General features: G+C 45.0%; 1 protein-coding gene and 1 long non-coding RNA gene across 3 annotated transcripts in view; one reads left to right on the top strand and one right to left on the bottom strand.

Moving 5' to 3' along the window:
- The window catches only part of KLHL18 (kelch like family member 18), a 37,134-nt gene that overhangs the window by 7,221 nt on the left and 8,539 nt on the right, over positions 1–21,374 (bottom strand). Inside the window, exons 2-7 of one of the 2 annotated variants that reach the window (XM_084620156.1) lie at positions 12,388–12,518; positions 12,007–12,147; positions 8,548–8,746; positions 5,200–5,360; positions 4,755–4,891; positions 2,561–2,783 (exon numbers count right to left, since the gene is read on the bottom strand). In XM_084620156.1, the coding sequence (XP_084476282.1) occupies positions 2,561–2,783; positions 4,755–4,891; positions 5,200–5,360; positions 8,548–8,746; positions 12,007–12,147; positions 12,388–12,518 (992 nt within the window). Of the gene's footprint in view, positions 1–2,560; positions 2,799–4,754; positions 4,892–5,199; positions 5,361–8,547; positions 8,747–12,006; positions 12,148–12,387; positions 12,519–21,374 lie in introns of both variants that reach the window. The other variant, XM_084620157.1, reaches the window with a different exon arrangement.
- LOC311516265 lies at positions 14,935–17,306 on the top strand. The gene is made up of 2 exons (XR_014710372.1): positions 14,935–15,833; positions 16,885–17,306. It is a non-coding gene; the product is annotated as an uncharacterized lncRNA (long non-coding RNA).

The following is a 21,374-nucleotide window of genomic DNA, read 5'->3' as shown; positions in this document are numbered from 1 at the left end:
CACGAATAAAGTCAACTGCCGCCAGTTAGAAAACAGCTTGAGAGATGTAGAGAAATTGTTTATAACATTCTGCAAATGCGCCTCAACCCTGGCCTGAAAGACTCAACTCTAGGGAGTGAAACATTTCATCTTTGTTCCTTTTCAACTCTACCAAGTGTGGCTACCCATGGAGCTGACTGGTGGTGGTGGTTTTGCAAACTAGGAAGTGGTTTAAGATGGCCATCTCAACTGAGCACACTTTGGTCACTACTGACCTAATATGGAATCAACCAACCAGCCTGTGAGTGAAAGGCTCAGTATCCCATTACCGGTCTGCTAAACTACTTGTCTGGCCCCAAAGCTGGTTTCACGGTAACAGACCTTTAATGCCACAAATGTAACGTCCCAATACAAATGTCCCCTTTTTTTCCCCAAACCACATCCAAATCCTATCCCAAAATACAAACCTTACCCCAAGAAGAGCTTTGGCCCTGAAAAGAGAGATGTGCCATAGACTCCATGAAGTCCACTAAGGACTTTGCTCTTGAGGTTGATTTTATGTGGAAGATGCTCAGGTACTATGGTGATGGGCTTCAGTATAAAACCCTTTACTGCTTTACTGTACCTGTGTCACCTCCATTAAGTTGGTCACCCCTCCACTGTATCTGACAGTTAAACATCTGGCTCAAAATGCACATTAAGGAACGAGACAATGGGATAATGGAATTCCACCTTCAAATTAAACCTTCAGTTTCACATTTAAGTTCTTCCACCACCTTCCTCTTAGCACTCATCTTGCAATGAGAAAACCATTATGGACTGCAAAAGCCAAGCTCTTGGATACAATCCTTCAGGCGCACTCTGCTCTGTGTAAAACACCCTCTTATGGACACCCACTCTGCTTTGCTTCAAAAGACTAAGTTTTAGCGAGGATGAAAGGACAACACTCTCATGATGCACACTCTAGTAAAGTGCAAGTAGAACCGGATCCTCATGGCAGGGTTGCAGCCCAGAAGGTTGTTTAGGGGATTAGCAAACTCAGCCGCTTCGTTACTGGTGCAAAGAGCAGAATAAGCCTACTACGGAAGAAAAGCAGTCGTCTTACTGTGGGAAAAGCTCCACACAAGGAACCTCATAGCTATGGAAAAACAGTTTTCCTACTCGAGATTATGATGTGCGTGGAAATGGTTTCAGGACTTTACACTCAAGATCGTCTCCAGAGACAGACCTAAAGTCTTGGCCGTCTACCACTCTGAACAGGGCTTACTTGGCACAACCTGCTTAACTCCTGGACTGTGCACTACAGATTTTAAATTGTATTTGCTTGCACAGAGCAGCTAACCACCCTGAATGAGCGCAATCCCAGCAGAATCGCACTGGTGCCACCAAGTATCCGGGTTACAAACAGAATTTCAAGTAACAAGATACAGGCAATATACTCTTCCCAAGTGATTAGCATTTGAAACCACATTAAAATCAGGCACAAACGATTATGGGGAAGACGTGCTGCAAAGCTAGCAGAAGTGGGCAATTTAAGAACGCTCAGTGACTGAGGAGCAGCAAAAAGAAACCAGAGTAAAAACACTGGAAGCCACAAACACGTTTAAATTTGGAAGGAGACAGACGAGCCACAGGCTGCTGTGGAGGCAGGGACAGTGCTGCCATGAGAGTTAATAGGTGGGTTTTCACATTGTTGACCACATAATGCAGTGTGCCTTTCCAAGTGCCACCACAACATAATTCCTAGGTTGGTGTGAACTGAACCAACTTCCCTTTGCTCAGCATATAAACCACCAGATCTTCTGCTCATAGATAAAATCACTCAGGACTCATTTTGCAAAGCCTGGACTGCAAGCCCTGCATTGTGTAAATTGACAGCACTTTCCAGTGGAGGAGTCTATATGCTCAGCGATGCATGAGTGCACCGAAGACACAGAAGACCCATGTGTCCATCACTCTGCCTGCCAGTGAATGAGTATTCCCTACAACACATTTTCCACTGCTTTATCCAGGCTAATTTTAAAAAGGTCCCAAGCAACATGGCTTCCGCTACTTCCTTTGGGAATCTATTCCACATCCTTATAGATCTACCAGAAATTCTCTCTGATAATCAGCCTGTCTGCCCTGTCTCAATTTCATCTTATTTTTCTTTGTGCCACCACAAATAATTCTCTCTCAGACGCTGACACCAATAAGAGTTCTTTCTCCGCCCTTGGTCACTGTGAGGCCACACCATACATATGTAGCTCTTCATATCTTTCCTCGTACATCAATCCCTCTAGACTCGCGCTGATGTTCTCTGAACTCCCTCCAGTGAGTCATTCTGGTAAAGAGGAGCCCAGAACAGAATGTAACATCCCAAGTGCGCTTCCACCAGAGTTATGCAGAGCGCAACTACTCCCTTCCTGTTCCATTCCTTTGATCTTTTTCCTACTGTATCGCCCTACAAACTCTGATCTCCCCGGTCACCTCAGCCATTTTCAGCACTACTGATTCCTAGATTTTTCCCTGCCCTTGTGAACATTTCATCTCTTCCTCCCCTCAAATTCTTTGTACGGAACGGGGTGTATGTCTCACGTACCTTCGTTTGCTGTTCATGCTTCCTACTTTGGACCAAGAATCCATCTCTGGGTTATAAACTTCCACTGTACTCAGTCTTAACTGGCCATCGTATCCACCAATGGCATACAAGAGTCCATTCACCACAGCCACACCCACTCGGCTGCGTGCCGTCGTCATCGGCTGGCACTTCTCCCAGTGATTTGCAATGGGGTCGAAGACTTCCACCACGTTCAGTGAATCACCTGCATAAAAATTTGCTACTCAAATTAAAAAAAGTGACAGATTTTTTTTCTTTGTGGAGCCTCTGCTGAATGGGGGCAGAAGCAGAAAGCGATGGACTTTTCCCATCTGTTCATCCATGCAAGGAAGAATGATGGGGATACAGGGTTCGAGCTCTGAGTGTTAAGGGAAAAACCTGGGCTCAGTGCCTTGAGTATCTGTAGGGATGGCCTGTGTAGGCGGCAGTAGGGAAGGGATCTTGCCCCCCAGGCCAAGGGATGATAGTGGAGCCTCTAAATGGTCCCTACTTGAGTCTCCGGTTTGGCATAGCCTCCTCAGCCCTGGCATGGCCACATTCCTACATAAATGTTAGCAGGTGCCAGAATACCCCATCAGCACATCGGCCCCATCTCCACCCAGCCCTGATGGGGAACTGCTCAACATTGGAGGGAGCTCCTGTAAATCTGGGCTCCACAATCCAAACTGTTTGTGGACTCCTTACACCCTGCCCCTGCAATCAAACCGCTGGCAGGACCCTCACAGCAGGTACCAGGCTTTGTGACTTAACAATTAACATCGCAGGGGCCAGTCGACTCCCTGGAATCGCAGCAGCACCACTCCCGCATGGCTGACCTCATCCTTCTAGGGTACGGAATCCAGGCCTCATGAGGCAGCCCTGTAGTATGCATGTGTTCACTGGATCCGTGGCATTAGTGGGCTGCTGCATGGCATTTTAAAAGGGACTGTAAGTTTCCTGGGTTTATGCAGGATGATTATGGGCCTACAGAACTATGGTAAAGTCCAGTTTATCCGAGATCCTACTAGCTGAACCTCCACGTTATCAAATCCCTTCCTTGTCCCCCGTGGCTCTCACGATGGGGGACAAGGCAAGGGTTTGGATAACTGGAAGGCTCGGCTCACTGAGGAGAGACCCCTGTCCAGGACTGCGAGGAGGACGAGTCCCCGTCCAGAGGGGAGGCTGCCCTGCTGCTGAACGGCTCCTGGGGCAGCGCAGGGAACCCGCTGCAGCCTGGCAGTCCTGGAAGGGAACGAGCGGGGCTGTGACAGCAGAGCTGCAGAGGGCTCCTTCCACTGCTGCAGGGCTGATGACATCTGATCCCTGCAGGCACCAGGTGCAGGGAAGGCTGCAGTCCTGGCAGGGCAGAGTCCTGGTCAGGGATCTCTGCTCTGCCTCACCCCTTCGGGTCTGAAAGGCTTGGGTGTCAATGGCTCTGCGTCAGCACAGCGAGCCCTCTGCAATCCCAGTGTCATGGGAGCAAACGAGCAGGGCAGTGCAGAGACCCCTGGCCAGGACTGCGAGGAAGAGGTTCCTGTCCTCTTGACCAACCAAACTCCTGATTAGTCGAATAGAACTTGTGTTAATGGGATAATGGGGAGCATACTGTCCTTGGAGTGACTCCATGTGTACCTGAATCAAAGAGAAGTTGAACTAACACATGCTCTTGTTCCCACAATGAAGCCTTGCGTGGCACGAGCCATATTTTCATGGTTAAGGTACAACGGAAAGGTTCATAATGGAAAAGGAAACTGCTTTTACTACAGAGGCTTGACTTCTTTGAAACAGACCAAAGAGCATGGCAATTATTTTACCTGTTGTACGCTTGAATGCAATGCATTAATGCTGCCAATATGTTCTTCTATTACTGCCTTTGGGGTTCTCCACACTTACACTGGAGCCCGTAATTTTAAAGAGACAAATGCAACAAGTTGGTGCAGTTTCACACACACTGGAAACAATATCCCTGAGCAATCCACCCAGCATTCCTAGAGTGAAAAACGTTCAACAACCGACCACAGCCCCCTTCAGCATTCTGTCGGCAGGATGGCCTGAGTGTCATCAAAGGGCTACAGAAAAAGGGAAGAGCAGGAGAGACCGCTCAACTTTTTACGGGTGAAGCATGACGTTTACAATCGATGCTGTTACTCAATGTACTCGTCACTTGGTAGCTGTGGGAAGTGGATATGCAAGGTACCTGCTGAATTAAGACCTCCAACAGCATAAATCAATCCTGCGATCGATGTGCAGCACCGGGGACGTGTCTTGAATGCCGGGAGGTGCGGCCGGCGTTCTGGCATTAGGTGATAGTCTTTTGCTTCATCCACCAGGTCCCTGAAATTAAGACCAAACATTAGAACGATAGTTTGGTGGGTCTTGGGACCACCATCCAAACTGGTCCCTCTGCTGAGGTCGCCAATGATTATGTCAACTGATCTCTTCTCTACCCTGCAGAGCTAATCCTTGCAGATGCTGGCTTAGCCTCATCAGCAGGCAGCACGAGGGAATCGCTCTTCTCCTGTGTGTGGCATTCCCACTTCATGGGGAGAGGATTTCAGGCTCTGGGACAGCCACTCCAACACACTATCAGCGTGGAGGCCCACACACACTGGACATCTCCTGAACAGCCCACAAGCGCTCACCGGCATTTGTGGCAGCAGCGGACAAGGTCATCTTGTTGCACACGGTCAGTGAGGAACTGAGGTCGACAAAGGGGCAGTCGGATTTTGGACAGTAGCTCAGGTAAGCAGGGTTCCCTCTGATCTCGCTCGTACCGGACCCAGGCTAACGCAGCTTCGAATACCTGCCAGAAGAGAGAGGAGCCATTTCTTTGGTAGGTCTCTGCACTTCGGGTAGACACGAGATTTTGTTTTCTCTGTCCTGAAGCAGCTCACAAAAGGCGGGATGAAGACAAACTTGAACAGATGGACTGTAACAAAAGGAACGTCTCGCCAAGGAACACAGTGATCAGGAAAACAGAAGTCACTCGAGGGATCTAGAGCAAAGATACTAACACTTTGCCACTCAGAGCCCAGCACGTCTCCACTAACACCCAGCTCACCACATTATTCCTTCCCCATTCTTAGCATACACCTTTCAATCACAGAGGCCATCAATGCCGTTCCTGAATTCACCAGAGGGGTCCTCTATAACGCAGGGCATTCTTCATAAGGGCCCAGATTTGGAATTAATTCCCCACCCATTGGTCTGAAATAGCCCCAGTGTGTTGACCTTCTGGGCATGCAGCTGAGAGCTTCCATTTCAGGGGGCATTGTCCCATTGGTCTAACCAGGCTGCTGCCATTGCATCCAGAGATCCTGCTGAGCTGATCAGCGGTAGATAAGAATTTGAACCGAGGTGTCCACAATACTGATGTGGAACAGCATTAATGGCTTGAAGGCCAACAATTTACACAGTTCGGCCCCCTTCTCCCAAGAACTGAATTAAGAGATTACCAGAAAAAGTTTTGCTTTGTAAACATCTGATTATTGGCATTTGTGGTTACTGCTGCCACCTTGTGGTGTAACCCTGCCACTAAGCATCATGCACACATGCTAAATATTGGGTTGTCATGGAAAAAATTTGGATAGCCACACACATCGTTTCCAAGCCTTTCATTTACACTGGACAAAGCCAGAACCTCCCATTTCCGTTCTCTAGAGGTTTCTAGCATAAAGTATTTCTCCAACAGATCAGCTGGTAGTCATATCTTTAAACGCAACTTGCACCCCAGAAGACCCCAAAACGTTGTACAGTAGAACCTCAGCGTTACGAACACCTTGGGAGTGGAGGTTGTTTGTAACGCTGAACAAAACGTTATGGTTGTTCCTTCAAAAGTTTACAACTGAACACTGACTTAAATACAGCTTGAAACTTTACTATGCAGAAGAAAAATGCGGCTTTTAACCATCTTAATTTAAATGAAACAAGCACAGGAACCATTTCCTTACCTTGTCCAATCATTTTTTTAAAACTTTCCCTGTATTTTTTAGTAGGTTACGTTTAACACGGTACTGTACTTCGTTTGCTTTTTTTCATCTCTGTTGCTCTCTGATTGTGTACTTCCAGTTCCAAATGAGGCATGTGGTTGACCAATCAGTTCATAACTCTGGTGTTCGTAACTCTGAGGTTCTACTGGACAACTCAACTGTATGCTGCACCACACTAAAATGCAACACCATCTCAGAGGTGGAAGGTGGCAGGCAGCGTGTTGCACAACAGTTAGAAGGAAAACCGTCACCAAGGACATTGGGACAGAGTCTGCTGCTCACAAGGAGAGTCATGGGACCGTAACTGCTTCACACAGCAGGGAGGACCTCTTGTTTTAAAATCTTATGAAAGACACGAAGCCTGTGCTAAAGTTTACCTGCCTCAGAAGAAGGTGGCTTGATTTGAGCATGTGTGAAATTTGAACAAGAGGTTCTAAGGAGATAAGACGATTCAGACCTGATGTTTATACATAAGAAAGGCCATACTGGGTCAGACCAAAGGTCCATCCAGCCCAGTATCCTGTCTACTGACAGAGGCCCATGCCAGGTGTCCCAGAGGGAGTGAACCTAACAGGTAATGATCAAGTGATCTCTCTCCTGCCATCCATCTCCACTCTCTGACAAACAGAGGCTGGGGACACCATTCCTTACCCATCCCAGCTAATAGCCATTAATGGACTTAACCTCCATGAATTTATCCAGTTCTCTTTTTAAACCCTGTTATAGTCCTAGCCTTCACAATCTCCTCAGGCAAGGAGTTCCACAGGTTGACTCTGCGCTGAGTGAAGAAGAACTTCCTTTTATTTGTTTTAAACCTGCTACCCATTAATTTCAGTTGGTGGCCCCTAGTTCTTATATTATGTGAACAAGTAAATAACTTTTCCTTATTCCCTTTCTCCATACCACTCATGATTTTCTATACCTCTATCATAGCCCCCCTTAGTCTCCTCTTTTCCAAGCTGAAAAGTCCTAGCCTCTTTAATCTCTCCTCATACGGGACCTGTTCCAAACCCCTAATGATTTTAGTTGCCCTTTTCTGAAACTTTTGTAATGCCAGTATATCTTTTTTGAGATGAAGAGACCACATCTGTACACAGTATTCAAGATGGGGGCATACCATGGATTTATATAAGGTCAATAAGATATTCTCCGTCTTATTCTCTATCCCTTTTTTAATGATTCCTAACCTATACCTCTAACCAGGGACCTCTTTTTCCAACCCAGACTTTCTAAAAGTCTATTTTTCTCTAGGAATAAGCCCCCCGAACCACCACAGGGGATGCGATGGCTTGAACACTGGCAGCAAGATGCAGAGCCTTTCAGATGCAGATCTCCAGTTCAAATCAGGATCGCTGCTGCTATGGGTCAAAGTGGCAATGGTTATTCAGAGGCCTATGTGAAGTGACTCGGTGTGGTTCAGTCCAGTTCCTTGTACAAAGGCCTCCATATTACGTAAGCCACGATCCCGACCGACCATCTCATTGGCAATTTCAGGAGGAAGATTCATTACAAAATGCTGTACAGAATCTCGAAGGCATCCCTCCAGAATAAGGCTGAAACACTGTTTATTCTGTAGTTCTAGAGATCGCTTCCAGGGCAGAGATCCCAGCACCTTTCAACAGAACTGAAATTCACTCAGTAAAGCGAGAGTTCAAGATGTCACTAGAGTTCCGGACGTCAAGGGTTCTCAGCTGCGAACATTTCAGCACAGTTCAATGCCATGCTTCGCAAATAACGGATGCTCCCCAGAAGAGTGTTCTGATAACCAAGCTGAAAGAAGCCCCAATTCCCACAAGTTATGTACAGAGTGAAAGAGTCAGAGCACCATTATTCTAGCAAAGGGCATACACCCACCATCCACAATAAGGCCATCTTCTCAGTTTTGATCACTACATGGACCAGTTCAACTTCTCACCCAGATCTTGCTATGCCCCAAGGGTTTCAAATCCTCTGGTGGCAAAAGCTGCCTCTGCTATACCATTTACCAGCTGGTGCACCTACCTGCTCCTCAGACTTGACATTGAGCTCTTCCCTTGAAACCAGCTCCAGCACATCTTCGAAGGGTAGAGCAAGGAACTCTTCAGACATGGACACCTCCACAAAGTGCTGGTGGATGAAGCTGTTGGCAGATTCGTAGAGCACGGCACACATCATGGTTTCTGCAAACTGACGTACGCCTAGGCAGTTCTTAGGATGAAGCCTTGGGGGATACAAAATAAGGTTATTTTAATAAAGGGGTTAACAACGTACACATTTTGAATGTGGTCCAAAGAAGCAGTGAATTTGAAATTGAATCAAGGAAACTGAACATCAGAGAAAGTGAAACCTTGTGAAACTGATGGATGTGCCACATTAGAGAACTCACCCTTCCAACAGACACCAGTTGCAGGTTAAACTGGCCAGTGTATGCACAGTCATGAAGATTGACTCATGCCAAATTAAGAGGACAGGGGAAATCGCACCGTAAGAACAATAAGCCCCCTTGCTGACATTCTCTGAAGTACCAAGGACTGACTGGACCTGGAGACTGATGCATGCTCTCCCCGGGCGGGCCTCCTAAAGTCAGGGCGTGACATGTAGGAGGAGTAGCAGTGCAAGAATCTACACAATGTCTATTCCATGCATAAGTACAACTTTAGATTCCAGGAATGAAACCTGTTGGTTTGACAGCAAGGGTAAGCGTGTTCTTCAGAAACTTACAAACATAGTTTGTTTTCATCAGACACCTTTGCTAATTACTGAAGTGAGATGTTGGCCACCTCTTCTTACTTGATTTTCCTGACCAATAAAGCTTTACTGAGGATGTCTTTTAGCTATTAAAGGTCAGAATACAGGAACAATCCCTGCAGAAATGAACTAGTGATCAGATCAGCTGAACAGGTGCTGCTGCATGCCATCATAAAGCAGCACAAAAGAACTGAAAAAGTATTGCTCCAGGCAGCTGTGTGGTGCAAGGAGCTTTCGGCGCAGATGTTTCTAAAAACTTGTAAAAATGCTGAAAATCAAGCCCACACTATGGGAGATTTGGAAACTCCCACATAAGAGAGAAATTCTGCCACCAGATCCGTGCACCTCTGTTCAACAGGAGATGACCATTCTGGTTGTTTCACAGTATTTATGGGTCATATGGATATGAGGCATGTCAGAATACTATTGTTAGTTTCTCTTATTCTAACCCAAATGAAAACAGTTTGTGGAAACATTTGGTACCACTCTTGCCTCACTATTAAACTCACTACACAATGCCCAGAATCAGACTCTGACAGAGATACCTCAACTTTTGCCTAACTGGGGACCACAAAGTCACCCGTACCACAGCAGGGCAAAGTCAGTGCTTTGAGCCAAGACCATGCACTACAGAAGCAGAAAACAGAATGCTCTGATCAAGATGGAGCCATGCATGCTTAGCATTTCCAGGGACCACACCTCCATATTTAAGAGCTTACTGGCTGTGTGTTACCATTAAAAGACTCCATAAACTGCCTTTAGCCCAAAGGTCAAATTTTGGGCACCTCCCTTTTATACTCTTCCTCCTTCTTTCAGTCCCAACGTCTGAATAATGGAAATAAACCCTAGGTGCAAGTTTCCGCAGTCTTCAGAAGGGGTCAAGGGGAGATCCACCACAATGAAGCTGCCTGTTTGGATTTGATCCTCCGAAGAGGGAATCTTTATGGTTGCTTTCAAACTTTACATAACCAATTCTGAGCGCACATCAGCAGAGCATCCAAACAATGACCATGGAGAGGATGGGTACAGAACCCTGAAGGTCTGGCAATGCCAAGCTCTTACAGGGCATAAAGATCCAAACATTTAAAACAACCCTGTGGCACGTTTAATAATGGAGTGAACCAAGAGTATTTTACAAAGCAAAGAGTTAGATATGGCGAGCGCAGGAAAAGCGCAGTCATTACCTGCCAAGCAAAGGTTTACACAGCCTTGGACTTTAAATCCTCGCAAACTGTGAGGTCACCAACACCCAGAAAATCCTCAGGAACACATAGCAAAGTTAAATAAGAAAAAACCCCAGTCATTATAACCTTCCTGTAAAAACTGGAACTAGACATGCATGTTCTGGCTATTCCTGAGGCAAGTGATCAGAGCCCACTGATTTTCAAATGTATCTCGTTATACATAAAAACCTTAACTACCCTCTCAAATCCATATTTCAGAGCTCAGTAAGAGTGGCCCACCATTCAAAGGTGCTCAGCATAAGCAGCTCCCATTAAGTTTAGGTGGAACTGTGGCAGCTCAGAACCTGTGGCGGAAAAAGAATCAGGCCACTTTTATTTAGGTGCCTAAAAATGGATTTGAGTCTCTAAGCGTGGCCCCAGCACTTCACCAGCGCAACCCAGTTCTCTCTGTTTGGTACCGAGCCCAGTGTGCAAAAATTAATTTTTTTGCCAGGAAAAACCAAGTATGTAATGATTTTACTAACTATTTGAGCTAATTATCTATGTTTTACACATAGTAGAGAACCCCTGGGTTCACATGGAAACATCTGAAACAGGCCCATAGTAAATTTCTTCTCTGAATCATGCATTTTGGGATAAGTCCATACAGAATGAAAAAAACTGGTTGAGATTTTGCATTTATTACGTATGTTTGGTGCAATACCATGGAATGAACTGAAGAGCTGCAGAAGAACACGGCATAGTAAAACATAAAAACTAAGTGTACCTGACACTTCTAATGGTGAACGTATGGTATATTTCCAGACACTAACCGAACTCCTTGATTTGTAGGATCTTGACATTTATTACTAAGATGGTCTTGTAGCTCAGGCACTGGACTGGACTCAGAAGACCTGGGATCAATTCCTTGCTCTTCCACAGGCTCCCTGTAGTACCTTTCATAAATCATTTGATCTGTGCCTGGTTTCCCAGTCTGTAAACTGGGGACAGTCCCTTCCTATTTCACAGGGTAAAATCGCTGTTTGAGGTGCTCAGATCTATTATGATGATGGGCAGTACAAGGTCCTACATCAAACCCCAGAGAAACATTTTAAGGGTAGATATAAAGCTGTGATAAAACTGTTCTACAGCTGCATTCAAGAAGTGGACCAAGAGAGTGCAATAGAACTGCAGAGCCCTTAGTAAGAGAGTCTGCACAATGAACCCTTACTGAGTGCAGTAAAACACGTCAGTTTAGCATTTCCATTTTCCGGTTTGAGTGATGTGACCTTTGTTCCAGACAGTAACTCATGCCCATCTGGGCCTGCCTCACCGCCCACAGCTGGACATGGAATGAGGATACACAGTCCTCCTCCACCCTTCTTGTAAAGGGCCAAAGGATATTTAACTTTTTCCTGAACCCACCACAAACAACTGGAAGGAAGGACCACAGTTTACCATCTTGTTCTCTAACAGCACAATTCCACCACCCTGTTCCACAGCAAGACCAGAACCCATGACCCCACGTTCTGAGGGAGCAGTCAAAGCACAGGACCAAGGGGACCCTTACCTCTCTCTGAGAAAGGTACAGCAGGCATCTTTGATATTTTGCAGCTGAAGGAAACTTGCCCCCATCAGCAAAGACTGAACATTCTGCTGATCAATTGCTAGGTGTCCGTTGTAAGCAAAGTTGATCAGAGCCTCTAGTGCACTAAACAGGGTGGAGAAGAGCAGAAAAAGGGTCACTTGCGTTCAGCTCTATTAGATTATTTCAACTTAATAACAATCTAAGATGCTAGTAGCAACATACATTTATTTAAAAATGTGATTTATCTTAACCCTTAAAGGCACGTTTCTAAACCTACACATTTGCATTTGTGTGCAGAGATCAGCAAAAACATCATCGACAAGCTGTATTGGCTGTGGTCCCTTGGCTGCCCCAGGGAGTTACCTTGGATCCATTCCTTGCATGACAATCTCATCCTGTTTGCATTCCATCATGTCATTTGTAAACATAGCATGAAAGTAAGGGATGGAGGCTGCTAGTACGATCCGGTGGGCGCTGAATTTGTGGTCCCCTACCTATAAACAGACAGAAGGGGAACAAGGACAGCGAGCATAACTATTGGTCTAGATCAGGGGTCTCAAACTCAAATGACCACAAGGGCCACATCAGGATTAGTACATTGGCCTGAGGGCCGCACCACTGACTACCCCCCCGCTGTCCTGCCCCCACTCCACCCCTTCTGTGAGGCCCCGCCCATGCCCTGCCTCTTCCCACGCCTTCCCTGCCCCAATTCCAACCCCTTCCCTGAAATAACCCTGCGGGCTGCATGTAGCCCACGTGTTTGAGACCCTTGGTCTAGATGATCCACTTTAGTGCGTTGACACCTTTAGGGGTAACCAGGGGTTGAAAAGGCTGTGCAAAAACTCTCTGATTTGACCTCTAGAGTAAGGCACTTAAATTAGTGGCCTTATTTTTAGAGGCGCTGACCTACAACTGCAGCGAAAGTCATTGAGAGCTGCGTGTATTCACCATCTCTGGAAAAAAAAAATCAAATCACTTCTATTTAGATGCTACATGTGGAAATAAGTTTCTAACTGTAGACACCAAAGCCCACCTCCCTCCTGCTCCAGTCTAACGTTTGGAACATTTTCATTCTCCTTTACCAGCCAATGTGACTATCTGCTGTTTGGCATCTGCTGGACCCTGTTGTAGATTAACAGCGGGGTCATCTCTGGATTGTTAATGATCAACAACCAAGGTCGATAGAGTCAGTTTACCTACAATAAGTCACTCATTCAAGAATGCGCAACTTCTCTCGTCCCAGATCTGCCTCCCCCACCTGCTTCTGTACAGGAAATACCAAGCTGCCTGGGGAAACTGTTATAATCATAATTTTTCATATCACCCATCTACTGTCGGGGCACCCTAGGCCAGGAAAACAGCCAGGTCATTTAGACCTGACATGAATCATGCATTCCAGTCATTCCACAGAATTCAAAGCTGGGCTAATCAGTCATTAGTTTTCTCTTCCCTCAGCCACCAATTACTAGCTGCTGGTCAATGTAAATCCACATCTTTATTTTAGGGTTTACATTCTGTGATTTCAGCCTCTGCCTTTTCCTTCAGCATGGTCATTATACCCCAATGCCTCATCTGTTCATTTAACTTCATTCCCACATAAACTCACTTCCCCACCCCTAATAGATCTGCTCATATTTACGTTCTCTGTACAGCCCTTAACCACGCTTTACGCTTTGGCATGTGCATTAGCAAAATGGTTGTGTAGTTACACCATGTACAACCTCGCATCGCAGACAGCTGGATGACTAGCTCCAAAGAAGAGCCATCAAACTCAGCACTTAAGACACCAGTGATGAGCGCATTATAAATGCAGTCAAACTGGGAAGAGTCACACAACATACATAATTACTTGTAATCTATGCTTATTTCTCTTTAAAAAACAAATACCCTTGGCTATGTTATTAACAGATTGCTAGAGGTTTTAAAAGTCTATTTTTGCTACTATGTTTCTTACTGCATCTCAACTTGTACAATAAAGTTTCACTTTAGACTTTTGTCATCAACAATTATAGAGATGTTTATCCTTTGTAACAAACCTAATTTATATTTCCACACAAACAGAATAAATCCTATCCATATGTAAAACACATTTTCCATCTCTCACCTACAAATATAACCTTATTTAAACTGCAAATAATGAAGCGGGCCTCTAGATCAGAGGTGAGCAAACTACGGCCCACGGGACCCTCCTACCCGGCCCTTGAGCGCCCTTCTGGTGAGGCTACCCCGGGCCCCTCCCCCGCAGCCACATGGGCAGTGCTCTGGACAGCGGGGCTGCATGCTCCTGCAGGGCAGTGCGGCAGCGTGTCTGGCTCCGGCTGGGCGGTGCATCTGGCTCCGGCCGGCTGGCAGACATGCTGCTCTGAGGGACATGGGAAGGGGGCTGGAGCCGGGGTGAGGGATCCCAGGGGGCGGTTGGATAAGTATGGGAGTCCTGGGGGGCCTCTCAGGGGGTGGGGGTGTGGATAGGGGTCGGGGTAGTCAGGGGACAGGGAGCAGAGGGGGTTGGATAGGGGCGGGGGGGTCCTAGGAGGGGGCAGTCAGGGGACAAGGAGCAGGGGGCTTTGGATGGGTGGAAGGTTTTGAGGGGGGCACTCAGGGGGCAGGAAGTGGGAGGGGTCGGATGGGGGTGGGGGCCAGGCTGTTTGGGGAGGCACAGCCTTCCCTACAGAGCTCTCCATACAGTTTTGCAACCCCAATGTGGCCCTCCGGCCAAAAAGTTTACTCATCCCTGCTCTAGATAGTAACACCACAATTAACAATTAGGAAGGCCAACTCAATAGTGTAAAGGTACTTCCCTGCTATTATTGTTCTGTCTATAAATCATGTAAGTAATATGCATGCTATACGTCACTTTCTAACTCTACGGTATTATTATTTATACACATTTCCTGCCCTTTACAGCTTAGTCTGAACAAAATACACCAAGTCACTAGACAGGAGTTCAAAGGAGGCTGAGTGTGGAGAAAGAGGAAAAACTGCTTGAGGAAGATTTCTACACACTTCTACAGCACCGTAGTACCCATGTGCCTCACAAACTTCACCACAGATGTCCTGCAATGGGACTCAGGCACAGGGTGATAAGTGACTTGCTCAAGGTCAGACAAGAAGTCTGTGGCAAAGCACCTAACCAAACATGAATCTCCAGAGTCCCAGGCTAGTTCCTCAGGCTTATTTAAACTCCAAAGATTTGTTTCCATGGACGCTAAGGAGAGTAGAAGGGTTCCTGCTAAGGGTTTTATAAAGCCACTTTTGCTTAAAAGTGAACCAAAATCTTGCACTGAGCCTACCTGAGAGAACCCATTGAACACACACAATTACACCAACATAGAGGGTGCTTGGCGAGTCAAGCCCACAGAGAGGAAGGAAATTTTCAGACAAAGAGCCTCTGCACCTCAGGAAGTTAATGAAGTGTAACAGACTCCTACTATGCAAATGTTCTTTAATGGAATTTCCTATACCATCATGGTGAATTACCGCTCTCTGTGTCTAACTGTTGGAAGAGATTTTGTTTTTGCATAATCACTTCCATGTGGGTGAACAAATCCCGCCACAAGCATCAGGCTGTGGAATTACTCAGCGCACAACGAAGAGCAGGAAGAGTGGAAATGAGACAGCAACTGAGCCAGCTTTTAGGGGAGACAACGTTATCTCGTGGTCTGAATGCACTATTGGGATGCGGGATCAGCTGGGCCCTATTCTCAACCTGTCCACAGCTGAGTTTGGCCAAATCACTGTACCACAGCGCCTCAGTTTCCCGCACCTATATGACTGAGTTGATTATCACCCACCTCCCAGGACCATCGAAGGTAAGTGCTTCTACAATAGTTTGAAGGTGTAAAATGTATTAAAAGTCGATCAAGAGTCAGAAGTGGTGGAAAGCACGAAAAAGTATCAGTTCCACGGGGTTTTGGCAATACATGGTCTCACTAAAAACATCACCCAGCATGATGGCTCTGACTCTCCAATGCCAGCAGTCCCTGTGGTACGACAGCATGAGCAAGTGTTCTTTGAACTACTACACGTTTAGTACGTGCAGCAACAGTAAAGTGATTATTGCCCCCCAGTTTAGGGTTTAGTAAAGCCATGTTAAGGCGCCACAGTTAGCATGAGCATTCAGTACATGTTATTGGGGCCGTTCAGTTTCTGTTTTGATTTTGTAGGTCATCTTTCACATAACAGTGCAATTTTTTGAATTGACCATTATGCCCCGCCTTTATCGGGGCATCTTACTGAGCCCAGTTTAAAAGCAGACAAAGAGGAAAGGCATTTACTTTTTGTTGTAAATTTAAACAAACCAATACATTCTAGACATTCATTGGACAGATCATTCCCTGGACTGAACGCATCCAAAGAAAAAAGGAATTAGATGGGCAGCTCAGTTGAAGTTAAAACAGTTGTTTCCAAAGAAAGTAAGAAGTGGCTAAATCTAAAGATTTGGTGTTTTGCATAGCAGCACCCCAAAACAGAGTTTTACAGAGCAATTGCTCTCACAAGGCAAACTGAAGCATTCTACTTTAGAACATCTATCGCTGATGTGTCATTTTCAATATCTGCTGTCCTTTGTTCCATGTTACTAAGCGATATTTGCATAAAACACGGTGGGACGTAGGCAGGCCAGATGCCAACTCTTGCCCAGGCTGCAGGCATCAGCTAAGAATTAACAAACTCATAGCTGGAGACTGGCCAGTTCACCTGTACGTTTGTTTTGCTCAAAATAGGTATCAGTCTTGTAAGAATGCATCCAGTGTTTAGACTACGAAATGCTTGCATGCATTAATTTCACGTAATGTGTGTATTCCAGGCTATAAGAAAATATGTCAGTTTTGCTTTATAACTTTGAAAATGTTTGCTTTGAAGCTGTGAACCCAGGCACTGGAATCGTCTCCCGCACCCACCCAGAAGGACTATCAAAATCAGATGGGCCATCAAGGAACATCCCAATATAGAGAATTGGTTACTGGCCCTGTTGCACCATGAAAGTGCTATGGGCAAGGAAGCTTGTCCCGTGGACTTGGAAGCTGAATGAAGGAAATAAAACAAAGTCAGAGGAAAATTTTCCATCTTGCTGACTGTTTGAACTCTGCCAATGCTAGAGACAAACTAAAGCTAGAGATCTTGAGCCCGCCCTGAGACACACTTTAAATTGCCAGATCACTACAACTCTGTCACTCTTAGGATTTAGGCGATAACTCACTTGTGTGTGTGTGTGTGCGCGTGTTTACTTGCTTTAACCTGTAAATAACTCATTTCTTTTTCCTAATAAACCTTTAGAGAATTTATTACAGGATTGGCTAAAGGTGTTTTCTTTGATGTAAGATCAAGAGCACCAACTGATTTGGGGTAAGTGACTGGAAGCAATCGGAACATTTGGTTTAAGTGATCACTTATCATTACGCCAGTTTGTCTGGGTGGCAAGATGGACTGGCGAGTCTAAGAGGACTCTGTCTGTGAACCCATGATAAGACTGTTTTCGTGATCCAGAAGTTCACATTTGTTACTAGTTTGGTGAAATCTAATTATAGAGCACACCACCAGTTCAGAGTGTCTGCCCTGTTTTTGACAGTCTGCCCTAAGGAAGGCACTCAGTTGTGAGCCACTCCAGACAGCATGACACAAGGATCTTTTAAGATTTCATCCATACTTTAAGTCAGAAGCTTCCATTTGCAATGACCTAATCTGTGCCATGAGAACATCTGTGAGATCATAAAAATACAGGCACTCTTATGAGTTCATACAGATTAGTACATTCACCTTTCACTTTTACAGACTAACATTTAAGTTGGTCTTCAAGCACAACTGAAATGCCAAGGACTAAAGTGCTGTTAATAGGAGCCCCAGGAAGAGACAAAACAGGGCACTACTGGTCAGGATTCATAGAGCTGTTTGAGAGCGTCTTGTATATCACTTGCATGCTCCAATTAGCTCTTTTAACCCTTCAATTTCCTGAGCAAAAATCTTAGTAATAAAGGCCAAGGAGTCTGGTAAGAGTTTACAGAAGGATAAAACTATTTTAGAAATATTTTACAATCCATATTAGCAGGTGTCTTGAAGTTTCCTGGAGAAAGACACGGTTTACAGGGGTTCAGTGGAACCCATTACAGGCAGAATCACCCACGCAGTTTATTCCACTTCTGACAAAGGATATTATGCAATGTTCCTTTACAATGATGTGTAGTAGACTAATGAAAAATCATTCTCCACTACACACCCACATGCTTAAAATATTAATTAGTTCCAGCACATAATGGAGCCTTCTTCATAGAAAAACACAGTAGGTGTAATAAAAAGACATCTATTGTTTTCATGACAACAGGAGGCTGCATAACTGAGAAGCCATCAGTAAACCCCTTGGTGCAAAGATCTCGTCTTTTTTTTTTTTTTTGGTTAAACATCTTTAAGAGCCTTTGTTAACAGGACCACAGCTACCTAACGTGACACTGGACCTTTTTTTTGCTGTGATTTCTGGGGCTATTACATTCTGAGGGAAAAGCGAAAGGGCAAAAAGACAAAGCAGTCAACTCTAGTGTAAATTAGAGAGTCAAAAACAGCATAAGCTTAGGGCAAGTCTACGCTATCGCGCTACACCGGGACAGCTGTAGCATGTCTGGTAAAGATGCACTATGCTGATGGGAGAGCGCTCTCCTGTCAGCATAATTACTCCACCTCAACGAGAGCAAAAGCTATGTCGGCAGGAGAGCAACTCCCACCAACACAGCACAGTGTGGACACCGCTTTAAGTTGATGTAACTTACACCGCTCAGTGGGGTGGCCTTTTCACACCCCTGAGCAACGTAAGTTACATCGATTTAAGCGGTAATGTAGACAAGCCCTCAGATAGGAGGAAGATAATCAAACATTCCAATTTAGGGTATTGTCACATGTCACCATTCAGCCAATCACTATGTATAAAAATATCCCCTCATGTTCGATACAGGGTAACAGTAGTTAGATGTAAAAAAAAAAATCTCTCATAAAACACAACTGCCTGCAAAGATATCAATAAGCATCTAGAGCAACAGAAGAAAAAATGCCTTATTGGAATTACTAGGGCCAACTGATAGCTTTAAAACAGAGGGAAAATGGCATGAACAAGAAATTTAAATGGAACTTAAGCCCCCCTATTTACATTAGATCCTCTTTGGGTCTTGCAGTAAAGGTTGTGAGTAGGGAATAGTTCTCTGCATAGTTCAAACTAATCAACAGCATTCCTTTTCACTGGCCATCCAGGAAAATTGCATGTATACCAGGCTGGAGGCAATCCACAGCAGATAAAGGAATGTAAGAAATTGGAGTCCAAAAAATCTACCTGGCTCCTCTGAGTTTAAAGTACAATACCACTGTGTGTTCCATTTACATTAATTCTTATGGGGAAATTGGATTTGCTTAACATCGTTTTGCTTAAAGTCACATTTTTCAAGACCATAACTACAACTTTAAGCGAGGAGTTACTGTAGTGGAATGAGGGCTGAGAGGAGAGGTGCGCACAAAATAGTATCTAACTTAAGGAGGAATCCACAATCTGGAAGAGTTTGAGAAAGACTGGAATAAGGAATGGCGTTTCAAGCCCCTGATTTTAGCAACCCAGACAAACTCTGTATGTTGGCGCAGAAATGAAAGGGCATGAGCCCTCAATGGGCACCTTGTACCTAGCAGGGTGCGCTTGTGCCAGACACACAGCTCAACTTCTGCCCCAGAAACCTTGTGGTCAGAGAGATGATCATGAGGAGCAATGACAGACTTCCCCAAACCCAGCTTAGAATAATCAGAGATTTGACAGATCGAGTCAAATCAGCACTTCTTTGTCTAATCGCATCTAAAACAAGCTGCCACCTGCTGCTGAAACAGCACCATGGTCTATTGAGCAACCTGAATTGCAGCGGCAGTGATTCTCAGATGAGAAAACAAGTTGGAAGAGAAGTGTTGCAAGCCTGGTACAATGTTAAAGTTATCTTACAGGTTTCTCTTGGCAATGATCATTTGAATACTGCTGTTTGTTAATCATGCTCTTTTCCATTAGACAAGTAGAGGTGTCAAATACCCAGCTTATTTATGTGGCCCTAATGACACATTCAGAGTCTTTCATTTTAAAATTAAAGTTTCTAGACACTATGGTTGTGAAATTATTTTTTCAAACATGAGCCAAATGTAAAAACTGATGTTGTGTTGTCAGCCTGAGGCCATGTCTACACTACAAAATTAAGCTGACTTAACTTACGTCAGCATACAGCCGCCACAGTAATTACATTGTTTTGTACATGTCTACACTTTGCTCCTTGTGTTGGAGGTGCATGTCCTCCCCAGGAGCGCCTGTAATGATTGAGCTGTCAGCTTGGGACAGCTCCTGAAAGCCAGTAACAGTCAACGAAAGCAACGCAGTGCCTACAGTGACACCGCGTCAACCTAACTACATCAACCTTGACTCTACGCCACTCATGGAGGTCGAGCTATTAAGTTGGCATAGGTCAGTGAAAGGCAGCTTACATCAACCTAACTCTGTAGTGCAGACCAGGCCTGAGTATGCAAACAGACAAAGAGGATGTCTGAAAGCTGTGAACTCCTCCCGTCCTCCGACCTATTCATCTTATTGAGGCACTGACTCTAGAACTACAGAGTCAGCTAAGCACTCAGAAAAGAAGAAGAGCAAAAACCAGAAGTGGTCCCAAAGATTAGCACAATTAATGAGCCAAGTGAGATACAGGGACTTTAACAACAACGTACAAACCTCCTATTGATGTCTGTAGGTCCAGAGTAAGGTATTGTCCTAGATTCATACCCCAGGCCCACAGACTACAGTTAAATATTGAACTCAGCCTTTAACACAGGAGTTAAGACACTCCAAGATTAATTCATTGTAATCCAAATAATAAATAGTAAATTTTCAAGTTTTACTATTCATCATATTAAATGAGCTCCTCTTTCAGTTATCGCCATAAAACTCATTTTTGTCACTGATTTTATCCCTTCTGTCTCTACTTACAGGAAGCAGAAAGTTAGGTAGAGCTAACACCACTGAACCACTTAGCTCCTGTCCACCCAGCAACCACTATCATATGCTAGGGGAATCCCATTTACAGCCATTGTCTTCCAACATGGTTAAAGTGCTGATCAACACTGGAGAAGAGACCCTTATTCAACTGATCTGTGCTATGGCCCACAAGGTCAGTGGAAAAAGTACTTTTCATAAGTCAGCTAGGTATTAAAGTGGCTGCTGTATCTACTTGAAAAACACTCTCAAAATTTGCTTCCATAATACCCAGTGCTGCATAATGAATAAAGCTGGAAAAGGCATCTTGTACTGAAAGATCAGGAAGAAAGATTTGGCTTGATGAACCATGTGAACTCAACTG

The sequence above is a fragment of the Lepidochelys olivacea genome (genome assembly GCF_965140295.1).
Source record: "Lepidochelys olivacea isolate rLepOli2 genome assembly, chromosome: 2".
Taxonomy (NCBI): Eukaryota; Metazoa; Chordata; order Testudines; family Cheloniidae; genus Lepidochelys; species Lepidochelys olivacea.
The sequence above is the reverse complement of the archived record's forward strand: the minus strand, read 5'-3'. Positions and strand labels throughout refer to the sequence as shown.